This window comes from Astatotilapia calliptera, chromosome 9 (genome assembly GCF_900246225.1).
Source record: "Astatotilapia calliptera chromosome 9, fAstCal1.2, whole genome shotgun sequence".
NCBI lineage: Eukaryota > Metazoa > Chordata > Actinopteri > Cichliformes > Cichlidae > Astatotilapia > Astatotilapia calliptera.
In genome coordinates this window covers 28,634,591-28,654,676 of record NC_039310.1, presented here as the reverse complement: position 1 = coordinate 28,654,676, position 20,086 = coordinate 28,634,591, and the positions used below count along the sequence as shown (strand labels likewise).

Genomic DNA, 20,086 nt, shown 5'->3' with positions numbered 1-20,086 from the left:
GTTACTTTGGTGTTCCTCCACAGAAATGTCAGAAGTAGTCTGAACTGCAAAAGAAGCACGTATTCTGGTTGCAGGAGGTGAGCTGGCTTCAAACAAATGATTTTCATGGCATATTCTCCACCACATCTCTGGGCGATCAAAGAGAAGAGGAAATATTACACTGTGAGAGGGCGACTGATCCAAAACATAAACATTAAACTGAAACTGGATCTTATTGTAAGGTTATCGGGCCTTATTCCAGTTTTTATAACACAGTAAATTGTTTGTGTGCATTTGAGGGTCGACGTGCCAGTTCAAACTCCACACCAGTAGGTGGCGGAAAAGCACAATTTTGTTGTTTGACAACCGCCAATAAACGATGTAAAGAAGACGAAGCGCCTTCCGGGATGACAGACGGAGCTATTTTTTCATCCAAAGCAAGTAAAAGAGTGAATTTAGATGATAAAACAAACTAAACGACCGTTTGGATCGATATCTGCATCGATCTGCCCACCCTTGTCTCCTGGATCGTAGCCGAGATCAGCGTGAACCACGTGGGTCTCTGCTCCCTGATCTGTTTCCTGTGTTTGGAAAGAGTTGCAGCTTCATCGCGGAGTTTCTCTCGGTTTGTGGGCTCATCTAAAGGTAAGCACCGAGCTAACTTTACTGTGAGTTCAGTTCATGTTGAGTTTAGCTCCTGAATGAGGTCTTCTGCTGCTCTCCTCGGTGTCTGTTCACAGTTTATTGTGAACACGTTGAGAGAAGAGTGAGAGAGTGTTTGGAGAAAAACACCAACTAATCATTAGCTCAGCATGCTGGGAGAAGTTGGAGCAGAAAAGTCTTTTCATTGTCCCTGCAGCTGTTTTTCTGCCTGCACCAAACCTCTACAGCCTCGTTTCTATTTGAAGTGATAACAGGAAATGGATGAGAGCGATCTGCTGCAGTATCAGGGTCACAATAAACTTTATTGTCCAGCTGCTGTGGATGAACAGATGAAAGGAAGTGAACTCCTACAAAGTCTCATTTTAATGAGTGTGGCTGCTGTAAAGTGATGCACAGGAAGATGTTAACAAAAACTAATGAAACAGAGATGAAAGTAAACAGTGTTCATATTTGAAAGCACAGAGAATAAAATATATTGTGGTGGTTAATGTGCAGGAGAGTGTGAAGAATGTAATAATGTCTTCCTTTGTCAAACACAGCTGCAGTCAAAGCAGGAAGGAAAGCACTGAAACCACTGATCAAAGCTCATTAATCAAAGACCGCTGATCAATGGCCATGAGTACCATTCAGAGAGTTGGGGAGTCGCTGCAATCACAGCATTTGATCAGAGGTTGTTGATCAATGTTCATGAGAATTTGCATATTAATGCTCAATAACTGACCTCCCAGCCCATTGTTCCTTCAGTGGTGCTCGTTTCAGTCATTATGCAAATGCTCTGTTGAAGATTGAGGAAAGCTGCAGTCAGCTGAAACTGAAGAAGTCACTTGGATGAGTGACGAAATGTTTCTCCCACAAAAAACTACGTCTAGATGAAAATAATCAAAGTTTGGGGAATGGTGGAGGTGGTGGGACTGGGGGGCTGAAGGTAGGGCTGCACGATTTTGCATAAAATGAGAATCACGATTTTTTTTGGCTTAGAATTGAGATCACGATTCTCTCACGATTTTCTTTTCCAGTATAAATTTTTATTGCGCTTATTAACTGCACATCAACTTCGTAACAGTTGAGACTGAACATAAAAACAACAAATGGAATTCCGTCTCCACCGTTGCTCGACACTGCGTGTATAGAGCAGGTAGTGCAACAATAGAAAAATGGTTGCGGGACGGCACCGTGTAGCGTTTGTCTAGGGTGTTGATCATTTTCCTAAATCCCTCGTTTTGCACAGTGTTGATGGGAGCCATATCTTTGGTCAGGTGATAAGTGATAGCCTCCGTAATTTCTTTGTGCCTGCGGGAGTTCGACGGGTATAGGGAAGCGCTGTATAAGGTTCCCGTTATTGATGTTTGGGTGGTTGACCGGGACAGATTTTCTCCTGTCACTTTCTCGTCATCCCTGACGTGCTCTCCCTTGTTTTGTCCCTGCTGGCACAGCTTCTGTATCACGTGGTATAAGGCTCCGCCCTTGTCATTTGTTGAGCAGGCAGAGTGAGCGCTTGTTTTCATGCAGAGTACGTCCCGGATCAAAATGCGGTACAATCGTCGTCCTTTTTTCTTTCTTTTTTTTTTTTTTTTTAATCTTTGTCGTTTGGAAATTAGATCGCACATAAGTATGAATCGAGATCGCGATTTTCTAACGATTAATCGTGCAGCCCTAGCTGAAGGTGTGGAAACTGTGGGGTGGGGGAGTAACAGGTCTGTCCCTGTTTGTGGAAACCACAGGAGGAGCTGTTCAGGCTGTTGCTGGGTGTGAATTGTTGATGGAGTCTTTAAACTTGTAGTTGCTGTTTTCCAGACTGAAGCAGAGTCGTTAGCTGAAAACTGGTTTTAGAGGTTCATTCAGGACACCTTCTCAGGCTCTTACAGCCTTACCTGTATCATAACAAAGTGTATAAACCCCAATCCACCTTTAACATGGTCCTTCTCCCAAACCTTCAAATAGGACTTTCTGGCCCTGTCATAGTAAAGGGCTGCTTAGAACATATGAGACACTTTGACTCTTCAGTGCAGTGTGGAGCCTAACAAAGATCTGTTTTGTGTCCCAGCTGATCAGCAGGAGGAGAAGAGTCTGACGGAGCAGCAGAGGAACATTTTCAGCCATCTGGACTCAGCTGAGTCACTACAGAGGAAACAATGAGCTCAACACAGGAGGTGAGGAAAATATCACAGTTTCACCAAATAATCAGTCACGTCTAAAACTCTCATCCTCCCAACCTGTTATATGACTGTGTTGTATATTATTATATATACAATCACTTCACTAAATAATCTGCCTCAGATTGTTTTGCAGCATCTTTCAGTTTATGAAAAAACATAATGTCACATGTACAGACCCAATATCTGATTTCAACACATGAGGACTTACATGTAAGCTTTAATCTCCAGTTGATCGAATCCCACTGAGCAGTCCTTCCCTTTAAATCTAACCTCTCTTCTTCCTCTCCTGTCCTGTGTGTCTTATCTTTCTCCATCTCTGAGTGAAGTTAGCTCTCTTTCTTTTCTCTCCCTGTGATGTGCAGCAGCTGGACCTTTAGCCAGCAACACACTGTGAGACAAACTGCACACAAACAGTTTGTGTGTTTGCTGATGTTTGTTGATAGAAACGCTGCATTTGAAATTACCTGTTTGTTCAGGTGCTGTGCAAAAAAGAAAGAAGAACAACGTCTCACTTTAACTCCTGACTATGACTCACAGTTTTGCCTCTTTCATCTCTTTTTATGTTTCATACCCTGGTGATTAGTACACGATCAGGATTGTCTTTGACGTGTTACTTTTCCCGTTTCTCAAGTTGGTTTGATGTTTGATGCCTGCAGTGATGAAATAAACCCCTCAGATGCCTTAAAAGTAACACATCTGTTTTGCAAATGTAAGGAGTACAAAATACAATTTTCTTGTTCTGAGCCACAATTTTCTTAGGGCGATCGTGGCTCAAGAGTTGGGAGTTCGCCTTGTAATTGGAAGGTTGCCAGTTCGAGCTGTGGCTGTGGCTACAATGTAGCTTGCCATCACCAGTGTGTGAATGTGTGTGTGAATGGGTGGATGACTGGATATGTAAAGCGCTTTGGGGTCCTTAGGGACTAGTAAAGCGCTATATAAATACAGGCCATTTACCATTTATCATTTTCTCATGTAGGGAGCAAAAGTAAAATATTTTCCTTCACTGAATCAACTTTTAAATGTTACATTGTAATTATTAATATTGAAAAATGACAAAATGATAGAAATATATAATAGGAAACAGGAAACATAAAAAAGTATAGACTTGGTAAACATTTATTACTTTTCTGAGTGTGTTAGCATGCTAGCATTAATAACTGTGTACAGCAGGAGTTAGAGCAGGGCGATATGGCCAAAAATATTTATCACGATATATATTTGAAAATTTGCGATAACGATATAACTGACGATATAATTGATGCGAGACAAAATACAACTCCACAACATTACTAGCGCAAAAAGACAACCTTCCATTTATTTTCACTTAAACAAGAAGCTGGTTTTTATGTACATTAAAGCTTTATAAAAATGTAACAGTGCAAATGCAAATTCCTTGCTGAAAGTTTAACCAAAAGTCATTTCCAGTAGAAATTGGCTGACATATCCTGAGCATAACCATGTATAATATCCACTGAAGTTAAAAAGAGGTGCTTTGCAACATTAAACTGCAGTGTGCAGTACGTATTTTTCGGACCATAAGGTGCACGGGATTATAAGGCACATTAAGCGAAACAAAGCAGTCAGATAAATCAAACTTTATTAAACTCATTCTTCTTGCTTCCTTCAGTTCAGTTCATTTTTATTTCAAACATGTGCCTTCACAATCATTACAAACTATTATTCCATTATTTGTTTGAAAAAGGAGTAGGTAGAAGTATTTACTTATTTGTCCCTACCCCCTTAAGTTTTACCTCTCATTCATTTAATTGTTTTTTTTTGTTTTAAATTAAACAAACAACATATGCAACAAAAATAAAGCAAAAAAAAAAAAAACATACATCAATCAAAAACAAGAAATTAGCATGCCCCTCCACAGTATAGTTTCTTTCATATGATAAATACAGAATGTGTATATTTGCCGATACACAAGTTATGGAAAAACAAACAAACCAAAACCAAAAAACCCAAAAAAGAACCACAACACCATTACCAGCAACATTACCGTCCTGGGTTAACCCCGTTTTCTTCATTCTTATACTTATTTAAAATTAGGTTTTTATATTTTACTTTAAACTGTTTTATGTTTTTACTGTCTTTTATTTCTTCTGTTAGACTGTTCCATAATTTAACTCCTGCAATTGAGATAGACATTGTTTTTAAAGTTGTTCTAGCACTTTGAATTTTTAAATTCCATTTCCCTCTTAAGTTATACCCACCTTCTCTTTCTATGAACAATTTACAGATTTCTTTTGGAAGCAATTTATTTCTTACTTTATACATTATTTGCACTGTTTTAAGCTTCACCAAGTCTTGGAATTTAATAGCTTGCATTTTGACAAAGAGTGCATTTGTATGGTCCCTGTACCCCACATTATTCATTAATCTAATGGCCCTTTTCTGTATTATAGTTATTGTTTGTGTGTTACTTTTGTATGTGTTTCCCCAGACCTCTACACAGTAGCTCATATATGGCAGTAGTAAAGCACAGTATAAAATGTGCAGTGCTTTCTGATCCAACATATGCTTTGCTTTCCCCAGGACAGCAATGCCCCGTGCCAATTTCCCCCGAACATAAGTAATGTGTGGCTTCCAACAGAGCTTGTGGTCAATGATCACCCCAAGAAATTTTATTTCATTTACTCTTTCTAAATATACATTGTCAACACATATTTCTACTTTGATGTTTTTCTTTTCGTTTCCAAACAACATAAATTTTGTTTTATCTAGATTCAATGATAATTTATTTATATCAAACCACTTCTTTAATATCGTTAATTCCTGTGTGATCATCCCCAAAACCTGTGGCAATTCCACACCTGAACACAGTATATTTGTGTCATCTGCAAATATTATAAACTTTAAAATCTCCGATACTCTGCAGACATCATTTAAGTACATAATAAACATTTTTGGACCCAGTACTGAACCTTGAGGTACTCCACAAGCTATATCCATCAAATTGGATTTATATTCATTTATTTGTACATATTGTTGCCTATTCCCTACATAGCTTTTTAACCATTCCAAAACAACTCCCCTAAACCCGTACTTTTCCAGTTTTTTAAATAGAATTTCATGATTAACAGTATCAAACGCCTTCTTTAGATCTAAGAAAACTCCGAGCGCATACCTCTTATTATCCATACATTCGGTTATCTTTTCCATTAAATCTATCAGTGCCAAAGCTGTTGATCTGTTGCTTCTGAACCCATACTGACTATCTGTCATTAATTCATATTTTTCCACAAAACTGTCAAATCTTTTTATGAAGAGTTTTTCCAGTATCTTAGAGAACTGGGAGAGTATTGACACTGGTCTATAGTTTGTAAAATGATGCCTTTCACCGGTTTTGTAAATGGGAATAACTTTAGCAACTTTCATTTTTTGTGGAAAAACTCCTTTTTGAAACGACAAGTTGAATATATATTTTAATGGTTTTACAATACCATCAATAACTGTCTTTACTGTTACCATATCAATATCATTCCAGTCTGTACTGGTTTTGTTCTTAAGTCCTCTAACCATGTCATAAATCTCTTTCTCTTCCACTGCTCTTAAAAACATTGAGCTACTATTCCTTTCAATATTTTCACCAGTGTCCCTTTCTATTCCATCAACCTTTATTTCTTCTGCCAGTTTTGGCCCTATGTTTACGAAGAATTCATTAAAGCCATTTACTATCTCTTCCATGTTATTAATACTTCTTGTCCCTTCTATAAAGTACCCAGGGTAATCATTATTCCTTGATTCATTTTTGATTATACTGTTTAATACATTCCATATATCTCTTGTGTTATCTTTATTGTGTTCTAACCTTTTAATGTAATACTCTCTTTTACAGGATCTCATTATATTAGTTAATTAATTTTTGTAAGTTTTATACTTACTTTCAGTTTCTATTGTTCTCTTTTTTATGAATTCTCGATATAGGGTATTCTTTTTTTTGCAGGCATTTTGTAGTCCTTTAGTCATCCATGGTCTTCCTGCATAGATGAGTTTCCTATTGATTTCAATTACTGGGCAGTTTTTATCAAGTAATGTGTTAAATGTTCTTAAGAATCCTTCGTAAGCTTTATTAACTTCTGTTTGTTCATATACAATATTACAATCTTGCTTTAAAAGTTCATTTCTAAGACAATTTAATGTCTCCTCTGTTCTTATTCTTTTGTAAATAATCTTATGTCCATCGTTGTTCACTTTATAATAGCAATTATAAGATGCAAAGACTGGTAAATGGTCACTTATATCATTGATTAACAGTCCACTTTTTATATTTCCTTCTATTATATTTGTAAATATATTATCTAATAGAGTTGCACAATGAGATGTTATTCTGGTCGGTCTTGTTATCAGTGGAAATAAACCCATGCTGTACATGGAATCAATAAATTCTTCTGTACTCTTATTATGATTTGGATTCAATAAGTCAATATTAAAGTCCCCACAAATAAACATTCTTTTCTGATTTATATTTGTAAATAAGTCCTCCATATTATCCTTAAATATCTCAATCTTAGATCCTGGTGTTCTATATATACAACTGACAATTAGGTTTTTCCTTTTTTCCATACTTATTTCCACTGATAAACATTCCATCACTCCATCAATAACAGTTGTCATTCTTCCCATTCTTTCGTACTTTAGGTTTTTATCAATGTAAAGTGCCACCCCACCTCCTTTCTTGTTGATCCTGTCTACATGAAGGAATTCATATCCATTTATTTTAAAGTCTTCTTCTTTTCCAGGAGTTATCCAGGTCTCCGATATGGCTATCACATTGAATGGCTGTTCAAACTGTGTTATGTAGTCTTTGATGGATTGAAAGTTTGCATATAAGCTTCGACTATTAAAGTGAACCATTGTTATACCCTGTTCTACCTTGAATTCCTTTTTAAGTTGCTCATTTTTATAATAATTGCATTCATTTGTCTTATTGTTAAAGAAATTACAATCAGGATCTATGTTGCTGTCATACATCAATGTCTTATTTTCAATATCTATATGAGTTGTTAGTTGAAAATTGTCAGACATCTGCGTTGGTTGTGCACTTGGACGGTCCCATCATATTTAGCACTGCTTAGCATTTTTCAGTTATATTTTTCTAGTTCCGTCATCTCTTTGATGACTAGAACCTTAGCCTGCTCTAGTGTTCCATTTAACTTAATGAATATTTTACAGTCTGACGTCCAAGTTTCTTAATATTCTTGCTTGTCTTGCAATGTCTGCATTTTTCTTGATTAGGTGTTCATTTAAATAAACATTTGTACCTTTTTAGCTTTCTTCCTTGCTTGAGCAGTTCTTTTTTCTGTTTTCTATTAACAAAACGAATGATAATGGCAGGTATTTGATTTTTGTTTTTCCTCGGAAGAGGATGGCATCCCTCAATATTTTTACTGTCCATTTCGATACCTTTGCTTTTAAAGAAGGCCATTACCTGCTCTTCCAAAGAGCGTAGCTCTTGCTCGGGTGGCTCCCCTCGCTCTGATGCTGCTACCCGTGCATATGTCTGATGCTTGGTTTCCAGTCCTGTCACTATCACATCATTTACTCTTGAATATTGTTCCAGATCTGACACCCGTCCTTCCAGCATAGCAATCTTCTTGTCCTTTTCCTCGCTCTGCCTTCTTAGTTCTTTAATATCATCCATTAAATTGAGTATCAGTTTTTGTTGTTTTGATATTGTTGTTATTTCTTCAGACATAAAGTTTAGGGATTTCTTTATGTCCTCCAGTTCCTCCTCATTAACGTTAACATTGCCCCTCTTAGGCGGCATCTTAACGGCGTTAAGGCCCGCTGGTTGCGAAGCACCCTTGAGGGTTGCCGAAGCCCGGCTTGTCCTGGCAATTACCTCACTGGCTGTTTGTTGGTACCAGGCGTGGCCTGGCAGCTAGCCTCGTTAGCTGGTGATGGAGCCTGGTGTGGCCTGGCTGCTAGCCTTGTTAGCTGGTGGTGGAGCCCTGCGTGGCCTGGCTGCTAGCCTCGTTAGCTGTGATGCAGAGTCCTTGAAGGTAACAGAAGCTGTGGTGCAGTAGAAGCCTATCTTACATTTCTTCTATCTTTCTTTCCTTCATTGTTTCTTTCTATCCAGAATCTGCAAGCGAGCATAGACAAAGCAGTGGGCTACCTAGCCATCACTGCCGGAGCAAACGTGAAACTTCTGTAGCACTGATTCATTAATGTTGAATTCTCTGGCAGCTGCTCTATTCCCATGTTGTTGCAGTATATTAATGACTAACCTTGTATTGTGGATGGATTATCTCAGTTCTCCTGACTGAAGTTTGGTCCGTTTACAGCATCCTGCCATGCGATTGCATTTGTCTCTAACCATGAGGAACTTTCACGTTAACTTTTATAAGTGGAAAAGTGTTAGTGTTCGTCCTCCAGCTTCACTGTTTATGTTATGCTAACATAGCTGTGTCGCTAGCGATCACGTAGCACATCATTATATACCAGCTAGCCCAACTTCAGTAACCCTACAAACGTCACTGCTGTTTAGTTTCCTGTCTTCATTTATGTTGGAAGTGATAGCAGAGCTGTACGTTTGAATTTTTTCAGAACATGCTGTATCATGCTTAGGTAACTAGCGAAACTAGCGAGCTTCCTGCTAACTTCTAACTCCGTTAAATGTAATAACTTTTGTTTTCATCGATACCTGGAAGTTAAACATCATAGTTACACCTGGTAAAGCAGCAATGCTGATCGTTTTATTAAAGATGAAAGAATTAAGACAGTTTTTAACTCTCAGTGATGCTGCAGTGTTCGTTTGACTTGAAGCATATGGAGTTTAGGACCCACATTACTCCCAGATTTAAGAGCATCTTAGTCCGACAAATACGACGGCCGCTTGCATGTTCTGCAAAAAAATGTGCTTTTATGTGTATCTGACGGACAAACACCAAATCAGTTCCACATCACGGAAGTTGCACCATTTTACAAACCAATTCTGGTTCATCTGTTTCACTCAACAATCGGCCATGTGCGTATGAAAACAAAGGCACTGCGCATGCGCGTTTTACTCCCATTCTATTGCGATGTTTCATTTTCCTATCGTTGCCTAACATTATACCGGTATTACCGTGAACGGTATACCGTATTTTCACGACCATAAGACGCACTGTACTAAAAGGCGCAGTCTCAGTTATGTGTGCCATTACTGTATTTAACACACACATAAGGCGCACTGGATTATAGGGCGCATACAAGTACCGTATGCGTATTTAAAAATAAAGCGGGAGCAAACCTGAGTTCGGTACCTTACTCAAATTTCTATTACCGGTAATCGTCATCATCAACAACACACAAGCATACAAGTGTGCGTATTTAAAAATAAAGCAGGAGCAAAACAAAGTTTGGTACTCACATTTTTATCATTAATCAAACCCATCGAAGTCCTCATCCTCTGTGTCTGAATTGAACAGCTGCGCTAAATCTCCATCAAACATGCCAGGTTCACTTTCTTCACTGTCAGAGTCACTTTCCGTGTCGTGCGGCTCCTCGGAAATGATGCCGGCTTTTGCGAAAGCTCGAACAACAGTGCCAGCAGACATGTTAGCCCAAGCATCTACAATCCATTGGCAAATTGTGGCGTAACTCGCCCGGAGCTGCCTTCCACTCTTAGTGAAACTGTGGTCTCCACCGGTCATCCATCGCTCCCAGGCCGCTCGCAGCCTTACTTTGAACGGGCGGTTCACACCGATGTCCAGCGGTTGGAGTTCCTTTGTCAGGCCTCCCGGAATGACAGCAAGCTCACAGTTCATTTGTTTCACTTGTTTTTTCACATCGGCTGTGAGATGGGCACACAGAGTCACAGATCAACAGCGATGGTGATGCGTGGAAAAAACCACCTGGTCTCCTTACATACACCTCCCTCAGCCAGTCTTTCATCATTTCCTCATCCATCCAGCCCTTTTCATTTGCCTTAATCATGATTCCTGCTGGAAACTTCTCTTTAGGCAAAGTCTTTCGCTTAAAAATCACCATAGGCGGCAGTTTCTGTCCATTAGCATGGCAGCCAAGCACAACAGTGAAAGAAGACTTTTCGTGCCCCGTTGTGCGTATCGCCACCGTGTTGGTCCCCTTCTTCTCCACAGTGTGAATCACCAGGATGTCAAAAGTGAGCGGGACCTGGTCCATGTTTGTAATGTGGCTGGGCTGGATGTTTTTGTCGCCGATGTGTTTGCTGCAGTAGGAGCGGAAGATGGCCAGCTTTTCCTTATAATCCGCTGGAAGTTGCTGCGCTACCGTAGTCCTGGTCCGGATGGAAAAATGGCACCGTTTCATAAAACGAAAGCACCAAGACGGACCTCCTTGGAAATGTTCAATGTTCATCTCTTCAGCTAGTGAAACTGCTTTTAGCCGAATGGTGACCGTCGAAACACTTCTCCCGCTCGTTCTTTGCTCGATGATCCACCGCTCGAGTCTTTCCTCCAACTCGGGCCACCTCGCCTTATGTCCACGGAAACTCAGCTGCGTTTTCTTGACCTGCCGGAGCTTGTTTTCTAGCTTCCTCCATTTGCGAACCATCAATTCGTTAATCTTAAATTCTCTCGCCGCTGCTCGATTTCCATGTTCCTCCGCATAGCTGATGGCCTTCAGTTTAAACTGTGCTTCGTAAGCGTGTCTCTTTGCCATTTTCAGGGTTGTTCCACATAATGCACATACCTGTTCTTTTATACAGGTATGTGCGATAAAGTCAACGCACGCACTTCACCCTTTAGCGTTCTCATGGCGTTCTCTACTACGTCCTCATTACAACACACAGGGCGCACTGCGCTATAGGGCGCGCCGTACTTTTTGAAGTAAATCTAAGACTTTTAAGTGCGCCTTATGGTTGTGAAAATACGGTAATATGGCTCAGCCCTAGCAGGAGGGCATGATCTAGAGTTTGAACAGTCATGAATTATTTTTAACAGCAGGTTGGATGTAATGTGTTAGAACTACCAGCAGGTGGGGATAAGAGACCTTTAAGGTGTTTGGTGCCACACTCCACCTTCAGGTTTAAAACTAGTGTTAATGGAGGGAGTTTGAAGGTTGAGTTTGTTCCACGACTGCATTTCACTCACTGCCTCTGTTTGTATCTCTGTCACTGCAGGACCAACATGGAGCGAGAAGTCAGCGCTCTCATGAGGCCGACAAACCTCACAGAAGAAAGAGAGAGAAAACACACACCTGTGACGAGTGTGGGAAAAAGTTTACTGTGAAGGAGTCACTAAAACGTCATCAGGTCATCCACACTGGAGTTAAAGCGTTTAGCTGTGACTTGTGTGGAAAGTCTTTTACCTGGAAGAGTGCCCTAAAATCACACCAACTCATCCACAGTGGAGTTAAAGCGTACAGCTGTGATCAGTGTGGCAGAGCTTTTACTCACAGTAGGAGCTTACAGAATCATCTAGTTACCCACTCTGGAATTAAGGCATACAGCTGTGACGAGTGTGGAAAAACTTTCAGCCACATAGAGAGTCGAAATGCACACCTACGCATTCACACCAGACATTATGTGTACAGCTGTGAACAGTGTGGCAAACAGTTTATAACCAACAGGCAGTTACAACAACACATGTTTACCCACAATGTGGAGAGACCTTATAAATGTGACCTGTGTGAGAAGACTTTTAAAGCTCCACGTTACTTGAGACAACACCAACAGATCCACACCAGAAAGGGACTCTACAAGTGCAGTTACTGTGAGGTATGTATTTAGATTTTTATCTTGTCATTTTAGCCTGACTGTTTGGAACAACTCTGCTTGTAGAGGCTAAGCCTACGCTTGAAGCCACTGAGGTGGTCGTTAACGGGGGTGACGCAATGTCACTGGTATGCATGAATGTTCACAGTCCAATAAATCCAGCAGTATGTATCTTGTCCTTTTTGGTCTTTATTCCGTATCGACATAGCATAACAGCGCAACGGTCACAAACTGTTTGCCTTCTCAATGACACACCTGACGCCGATTACGTGCGTCTACCTTAAATACCTTTACATTACATAATCAAAACAGAAAAAGGTGACCTCTAGTGACCACATAAGGTATTAACCCAAGAATGGTGCCTACACCCCGGCCCCTAATTGAAATGGCTATCAGACATGGCAATTCTAATCACAAAGAAAATAAGGAGCCACTAATACAGTCTACTTTAGACCTATACATTCACATAAATAAACATAAGTAACACACTTTTAGATTACAGTCTCATGTAACAAGCAAAGTTTAGTTACAGGTCTTTCCAGAATATTAGTCTTTGTTTTTAAACGTGCAGATCGCACAAGTCCTTTTTTGTCACGAATGGCTTCCAGAACTCTTCCAAGTGGCCAGGAACCACGTGGTGTAGAAGAATCCATTATAATGACTATATCTCCAGGTTTTAGATTCTTCTTCTTTTGGTTCCATTTTTGTCTCTCCTGTAACAAAGGCAGGTATTCGCGTATCCATCGTTTCCAAAAAAGATCTGAGATGTACTGAGCCTGTTTCCATCTTCTCTTCAGATACATATCCTGAGGGTCAAATAGTCCGGGTGGTAAAGATGGTTTTCCTTTCATCAGGAGGATGTGATTTGGTGTAAGTGGCTCTAGGTCTTTTGGATCATCAGAAAGCTTTGTGATGGGTCTGTCATTTAAAATTGCTTCAATTTCACATAGAACCGTATTTAATCCATCGTCGTCCAACTGTTGTTGCTGAAGAACGGATCTCAGAATCTTTCTGATCATACGAATTATCCGTTCCCAAATTCCACCATGATGTGATGCTCCAGGCGGATTAAAACTCCATCTTATTCCAATGTGTCGCAAAGCATCCGCTATTTGGGTATGTTTCAGCGATTCAAGAGCCTCCCTTAACTCTCTGTCTGCTCCGACAAAGTTGGTTCCATTGTCCGATTGGATGTGAGCGACTTGACCTCTTCGACTCACGAAACGGCGCAAAGCATTAATGCAGGCATCTGTGTTTAGAGAGCTAGCCACTTCCAAGTGCACTGCTCGGCTGGCTAAACAGGTGAAAATGACTCCATAGCGTTTAGCTGTACCTCGTCCTCTTTTCACTTCAATAGGTCCGAAGTAATCAACTCCGACATTGGTGAATGGTGGGTTATCTGGCAAAATTCTTTCCTTGGGTAAATCTGCCATCTTTTGCTCCAAGGCTTTTCCATGATATTTCCTGCAAAAATTACATTCTGCGATAACCTTCCTTACAGCTGAGTTGGCCTTTGTGATCCAGTATCTTCTCCTTAGTGTGGATAAGGTGTGGTTACGACCGCTATGACCAAGCTGTTGATGAATGTGCTTTAGGATGAGATTTGCTACATGTTGATCTTTTGCAAGAACAAGGGGATGCTTCGTTTCTTCTGGTAAGGAGCCCTTTGTCAGTCGTCCCCCAACTCTTAAGAGGCCTTCATCGTCAAGATAAGGATCTAATCTATAAATTGAGCTGTGCCTGCTCACAGAACTTTCCCCACTTGACAACGTAGCAATCTCCTCTCCAAATCGTTGTTGCTGGCAAAATCTAATAATGGCAAGCTCAGCTTTCAGAAGATCCTTTGAAGATAGTCTGTACAGCTGCGGTTTCTTTACTTTCTCCTTTGTAGTACTTTTACAAATTGGGTTATCTGAGTAAGGTTGCGGTCCTTTTTTCTTATCCCTCATTGAACGAAGGATTGCCTTTAGTCTAAGGAACCAAGCAACAGCAACCTTGAGCCTTCTCCAGTCTGAGAAGTACACCATCAATTGACATGTAGCATCAAGCAAGTCTTTTAGCTGAGTAACATTTACTGTGGCCTCACCTTTGACTTCAGGGTCCTCTGGTTCTAAGGAGCATTCCATTAAATTGGTTGGCCAATCACTTTCTGGCTTCTGCAGAAAGCTTGGTCCTTCGAACCAGCGGCTGCTATGAACAACGTTCCCAGCCTTGAGCCCTCTTGTAGCATCATCTGCTGGATTTTCCTTTGAGCTTACATATCTCCATTGTGATTGTTTAGTTGCAGTTGTAATGAATGAGACTCTGTTTGCCACAAAGGTAAGGAATCGTTTATCCTCATTCATTATATATTTGAGTACAGATGTACTATCTGTCCAAAATATAGATTGCTCGAGTTTCACTCTCAACTGAGCCCTTAACATGAGATCCACTCGGACAGCAACTACAGCAGCTGTTAGTTCCAGACGTGGAATAGTGACAGGTTTTAGAGGTGTTACTCTTGCCTTGCCCATCAAGAATGCGACGTGGATGGATTTCCTATTATCTTGCATGCGCAGATATGACACAGTTCCATATCCAGATTCACCAGCATCTGAAAAATGGTGTAGCTGTGCATGTGAGAGAGGTCCAAACTCTCTTGGTTGTATACACCTTTTAACCTTGAAATGGGAAAGCCTTTGCAAATCACTGAGCCAACCTTTCCACCTTTGCAACATGGTTTGGGGTATTGGTTCATCCCATCCCAGTTTCCTTTTGCAAAGCTCCTGCTGCATTCCTTTGGCAGGCAGCAGGACTGGTGCAAGAAATCCCAATGGATCGTAAATGGAACTTGATATTGATAACATTCCACGCCTAGTACAGGATTTTTGAGGGATATCCATTTTGAAGTTGAATGTATCAGTTTCCACACACCACTGCAAGCCCAGAGCTCTTTCTACCGGAAGTTTGTCTCTGTCAAGATTTAATTCTTTCAAGTCTTTAGCCCTTTGCTCCTCAGAGATACTTTGCAACAGGGTGCGATTGTTACTGACCCACTTGGTCAGTGTAAATCCTCCCCTTTGACAGAGTGCTGAAAGATCTTTGACCAAATCAACAGCATCTGAGGTGGAGGCCACACTCTTTAAACAGTCGTCCACATAGAAGTTCTCTTTCAGCGTTTCACATACCTTGTCTAGGAATTCAGTTTGATTGTCCTCAGCTGTTTTTCTCAAAGCGAAACTGGCGCAGCTCGGGGAAGATACTGCACCAAACAGATGAACAGTCATGCGAAACTCAATTATGTCCTTGCTCAGATCTCCATCTGGCCACCATAAAAAACGCAGAAAGTCTCTGTCCTCTTTGGCAACTTTAACTTGATAAAACATTGCCTTTATGTCACCCATAAATGCGACTGGATCCTGTCGAAATCTAAGCAAAACCCCAAGCAATGTGCTTGTGAGATTAGGACCTTGTAAGAGCTGCTTGTTTAATGATGTCCCCTGGAATGATGCCCCACAGTCAAATACAATTCTTATAGATCGTTTTCTGGGATGGTAAACTGCGTGATGAGGAATGTACCACTTCTTTCCATTTTCGCAAGACAGATGCTGTGAAGGTATTTGCTCTGCATATCCATTACTTATCATCTCGTCCATAAAGTTTTTATATTCTTTATGCAACTGTTCATTGTTGAGAAGTTTTCGTTGTAGACTTTGCAATCTTTGTTTAACTATGGAGAAATTGTTTGGCATCTTTATGTTGTCCTTTTTAAAAGGTAACTTCAAACAGTAGTGTCCGTCTTCCATTGTTGCAGATTTTTCCATGATCTTCATGAACTTAAGGTCCTCCCTTGACAAACCCTTTTCCTCTGTAACCCTTTCATTAAAGTCATAGTTATATTGACTTTTCAACCTCTCCTCCAGCTTACAAACAGATATCCTATTTACAACTGTTGGTGGGTGCTCGCTGTCCAAGTTGCTTTTACCATCTTCCATGGGCCCATTTATGACCCAACCCAATGCTGTTCTTATAGCATATGGGCCATTCCCCTGGCTATGAATGACCTCCCATGGTTCCAATAACTTGGGAGCGTTGCATCCAATCAACAGGTCCACATTAGCCATTATGTGGGGAATTTGAACCTTTGACAGATATGGCCACCTGATCAGATCTTCTTCCTTTACGAAGTTATCCGTGGTGACAGGCATCCTTTCCTGTGTTAGGATTTCTGGAAGTTCATAGAAGGCATTGCTGCCTAAACCAGAAACTTCAAGACCAGTAAGTGAGTGGGCAGAGACTACCTTTTCTTGACCCATCGTTTGTAACAGGAATTGAGTTCTTTTGCCCACAAGATTTAGCTTTTGCAAGAGGTGCTCTGAACAGAAGCTAGCTGAACTGCCAGGATCTAAAAAAGCATATGTCTGTATGACATGACTACCTTTAACAGACTTTATTTGAACTGGCAGAATGGAAAGCAAACCGCTTTCTCTTCCGGCCCCTGTATGACCACAAGTTTTTACATTCTTTGAAGAGGAGGGCTCTCCATAGCATTCAGGGATTACACCATTGTTATCAATATGGAGGACAGTGGGATGACCTTTACCACACGTTCTACATATCAAACGCTTAGCACAGTCCTTGCTTATGTGCCCAGCACCTAAGCAACCAAAACACAGCCCTTTCTCCTTTAGAAAAAGCATTTTGTCTCTGTGCTTCTTCTGCCGAAACTGTTGACACTCCTCCAGTGTGTGTTGTTGAGTACAGCAGACACAAGATGGCTTTACTGTAAAGTCATGGCTTGTTGTAGTAATCAGCCTTTCCGTGCTGTAGGTTTTATTCATGTTCATGGGTGTGGCTGTAGCAGCAAAGCTGTTCCCTTTAATTTGTTTGATTGGTTGTGACTTCAGTCTGTTGTCAACCTTTGAGACAGGGATTGTTGACGTTACATTCTGAATGTCCCCAAACAAAGGATCCGAAAGAATTTTCACCTGCCTTTCAATAAATGCAACCAAATCTTGAAACCGAGCTCTGTGTTTAGAGGTTTCCAATATATCATATGCAAACGCTCGCCATTTCTCTCTCATTTTATATGGCAACTTGCACAAAATGATTTTCATGTTCACTGGCATGTCCAGTTCCTGCATATGTTGCAATGTTTTCATGACATTACAACTCCCACATAAGAAAAGGGAATATGCTTGCAATGATTTCACATCTTCATTTTTAATTGCAGGCCAAGATAACGCCTTGTCAATATAAGCAGTTGCAATTTTATATTCATTTCCAAAGTGTTCTTTGAGCAGTTGCTTTGCTTGTATATAGCCTTGTCCTGCAGCCATATGTTGACAACTGCGTACCAGCTCTCTCGGCTGTCCTGTTGTAAACTGCTCCAAATAATACAAGCAGTCCCTCTTATTGGCCTTTTCTTCCACTCCTTGTTCAAACGCATTAATGAAAGAGATGTACTGAAGAGGATCACCATCGAATACAGGTATTTTCCTGGATGGTAATGACGATGCACGCTGATGCTGAACAAGGGTTGCAGTTATTTCATTTTGTCTTTGTAAAATGGTACAAATGTCCTCCAACCGTCCTTCTGCCGCTGTAGGAATTGACCTGGGCGATGGAGGATCCACATTGTGAAATTGTGTTGTGATGACCGTTTGAGCTTGTGGCTCACTTTCGATTTCCGTTCCTGGCAGGATCATTGCAGATATTTTGCTTTCAGTCTGTACTATTTGCACTGCAGGTTTATCTTCATTGACTGGTGTACTAGGCTTGACTGTGGCTGAAGCAGCTGTTTTCTTGATTTCCTTTTCATAATATGAATTCATAGCATTGGATGATATGTTAGATATACTTTGAACTTCAGCAGCTTGGAGAACAGCTAACTTTGCAGAAGAGGCAGAAAGCAACGCTTCAAGCTCAAGCTGTTCACGTTTCCTCCTTAGCTTTAGCTCTTGCTCCTCCAAAGCATGCTTCTCTTTTAGGACTGCCATACGAGCGAGTAATGCTGCTTTTTCTGCTTTTGCTTTGATTTTGGCAGAAGAAGTTGTGCTCACTTTACCACTAGATGAGCTTTTAGTGACTGAAGATTTACCAACAACATTTGAAACACTGTCCTCTGGCTTAACACCATCATCAACACCATGATCACCCTTTAAATGTAAATGTTCGCAACCTGACAACCATTCTTTCACTTCATAAGTGAACTCATCATAATGCATTGTTTTTGCTTTAAACCATGTTTCATGCTTTTCTTTTTCATCATCTGGTAACAAACACATCAATGAACCATGAATTGTTTTTGCTTCATTACACAAACCAACAAAATCACTGAATGATGCTTTAACCATAGAAGTTTCATTTTTTTCCATTGAGACCCTTATACTCTCTTTTAAATTATTAGCTTTATTTAATTTAGCTTTTCTATCACGTTGCAGTCTGTCTAGTCTCTCTGCAAGTGCCTTAGCAGTCAATTTCACCACTCGTTTTTCCTTTTCTGGATGTGTCCCAGCCTTGCTGGCGTTGCTACTTTGCACAGCTGATTCTGCAGCAGGCTCCGGGGGCCTGTCAGCAGCTTTATTTGTGTCCATAGTTCAAATGTTCCAAAACTCAAATATTTATCAAGTATTGAGGGTTTATGCGCACATGCGAAAGTTTGTTTATAAATCAGTTTTATTTGGGTTGACCACCAATGCATTGGAATTACGTCTTCTTAAATAAGCGTGCACACTTTTATAAATGGCCATTTATTAGTAGCGCTACTCATACCTTGCGTTGGGCGCCGTACTGATTCCGATGAAGAATTCTGAGTCCTCTCCAACATCCACGGAACAATCGCCAAGCATTCCACGTCGTCAGCTGACAGACCGTTAGTCCAGCTGTCCGCTCCTCGTGAAACCTCCACGGTAACCTTTCCAAACGGCATTCAGCTCTCCGCGGCGATCGATCACTCAGACTTTAATTTTCCTGCTTGCGCCGAGTCTCCAAAACACCGCGGCGAAGTTGGCACAAACTTTTCCCCAAAGAAAAGGAGTTTGTGACTCTAATGTAGAGGCTAAGCCTACGCTTGAAGCCACTGAGGTGGTCGTTAACGGGGGTGACGTGATGTCACTGGTATGCATGAATGTTCACAGTCCAATAAATCCAGCAGTATGTATCTTGTCCTTTTTGGTCTTTATTCCGTATCGACATAGCATAACAGCGCAACGGTCACAAACTGTTTGCCTTCTCAATGACACACCTGACGCCGATTACGTGCGTCTACCTTAAATACCTTTACATTACATAATCAAAACAGAAAAAGGTGACCTCTAGTGACCACATAAGGTATTAACCCAAGAATGGCTCCTACACTGCTCATTAAACTGTGTTAGCATGTTAGCAATTCTACTGCATGGAAAAGCAGCTCTGAGTGATTATTCAGATTTTCATGTCAGTTATGATTTTAGTATTACTGTAGTATTATGTTGGTAGTATTGTAGTTATTGCAGCCCAGTAAACTGAGTGTGTTAACTGAAACAGCCAAATGTAATTGTACGTCTGCAGAGATGCTCTTTATTTCAGGCGACGTTCAGGATAAAAATGTTGAAGGACTGACGTACACTGTCTTTGTGCCTTT

At 40.6% G+C, this 20,086-nt stretch overlaps 2 protein-coding genes across 2 annotated transcripts in view; one reads left to right on the top strand and one right to left on the bottom strand.

Moving 5' to 3' along the window:
• Positions 1-20,086, top strand: part of LOC113029486 (zinc finger protein 271-like) — a 38,462-nt gene that overhangs the window by 16,893 nt on the left and 1,483 nt on the right. The gene's annotated exons all lie outside the window — the stretch shown is intronic.
• Positions 12,504-19,854, bottom strand: LOC113029446 (uncharacterized). The gene is made up of 2 exons (XM_026180302.1): positions 15,136-19,854; positions 12,504-12,971 (listed from the first exon to the last, which is right to left on the bottom strand). The coding sequence occupies exons 1-2, from the start codon at positions 19,056-19,058 to the stop codon at positions 12,938-12,940; spliced, it is 3,957 nt and encodes a 1,318-aa protein (XP_026036087.1). The 5' UTR covers positions 19,059-19,854; the 3' UTR covers positions 12,504-12,937.

Excerpts from the sequence above, each read along its gene's own strand:
- LOC113029446 (XM_026180302.1), bottom strand. The coding sequence starts at position 19,058 with ATGGACACAAATAAAGCTGCTGACAGGCCCCCGGAGCCTGCTGCAGAA. Across the intron at positions 12,972-15,135 it reads TCCCATTTCAAGGTTAAAAG|TGTGTTACTTATGTTTATTT; the intron begins GTGTATACAACC and ends GTAATCTAAAAG.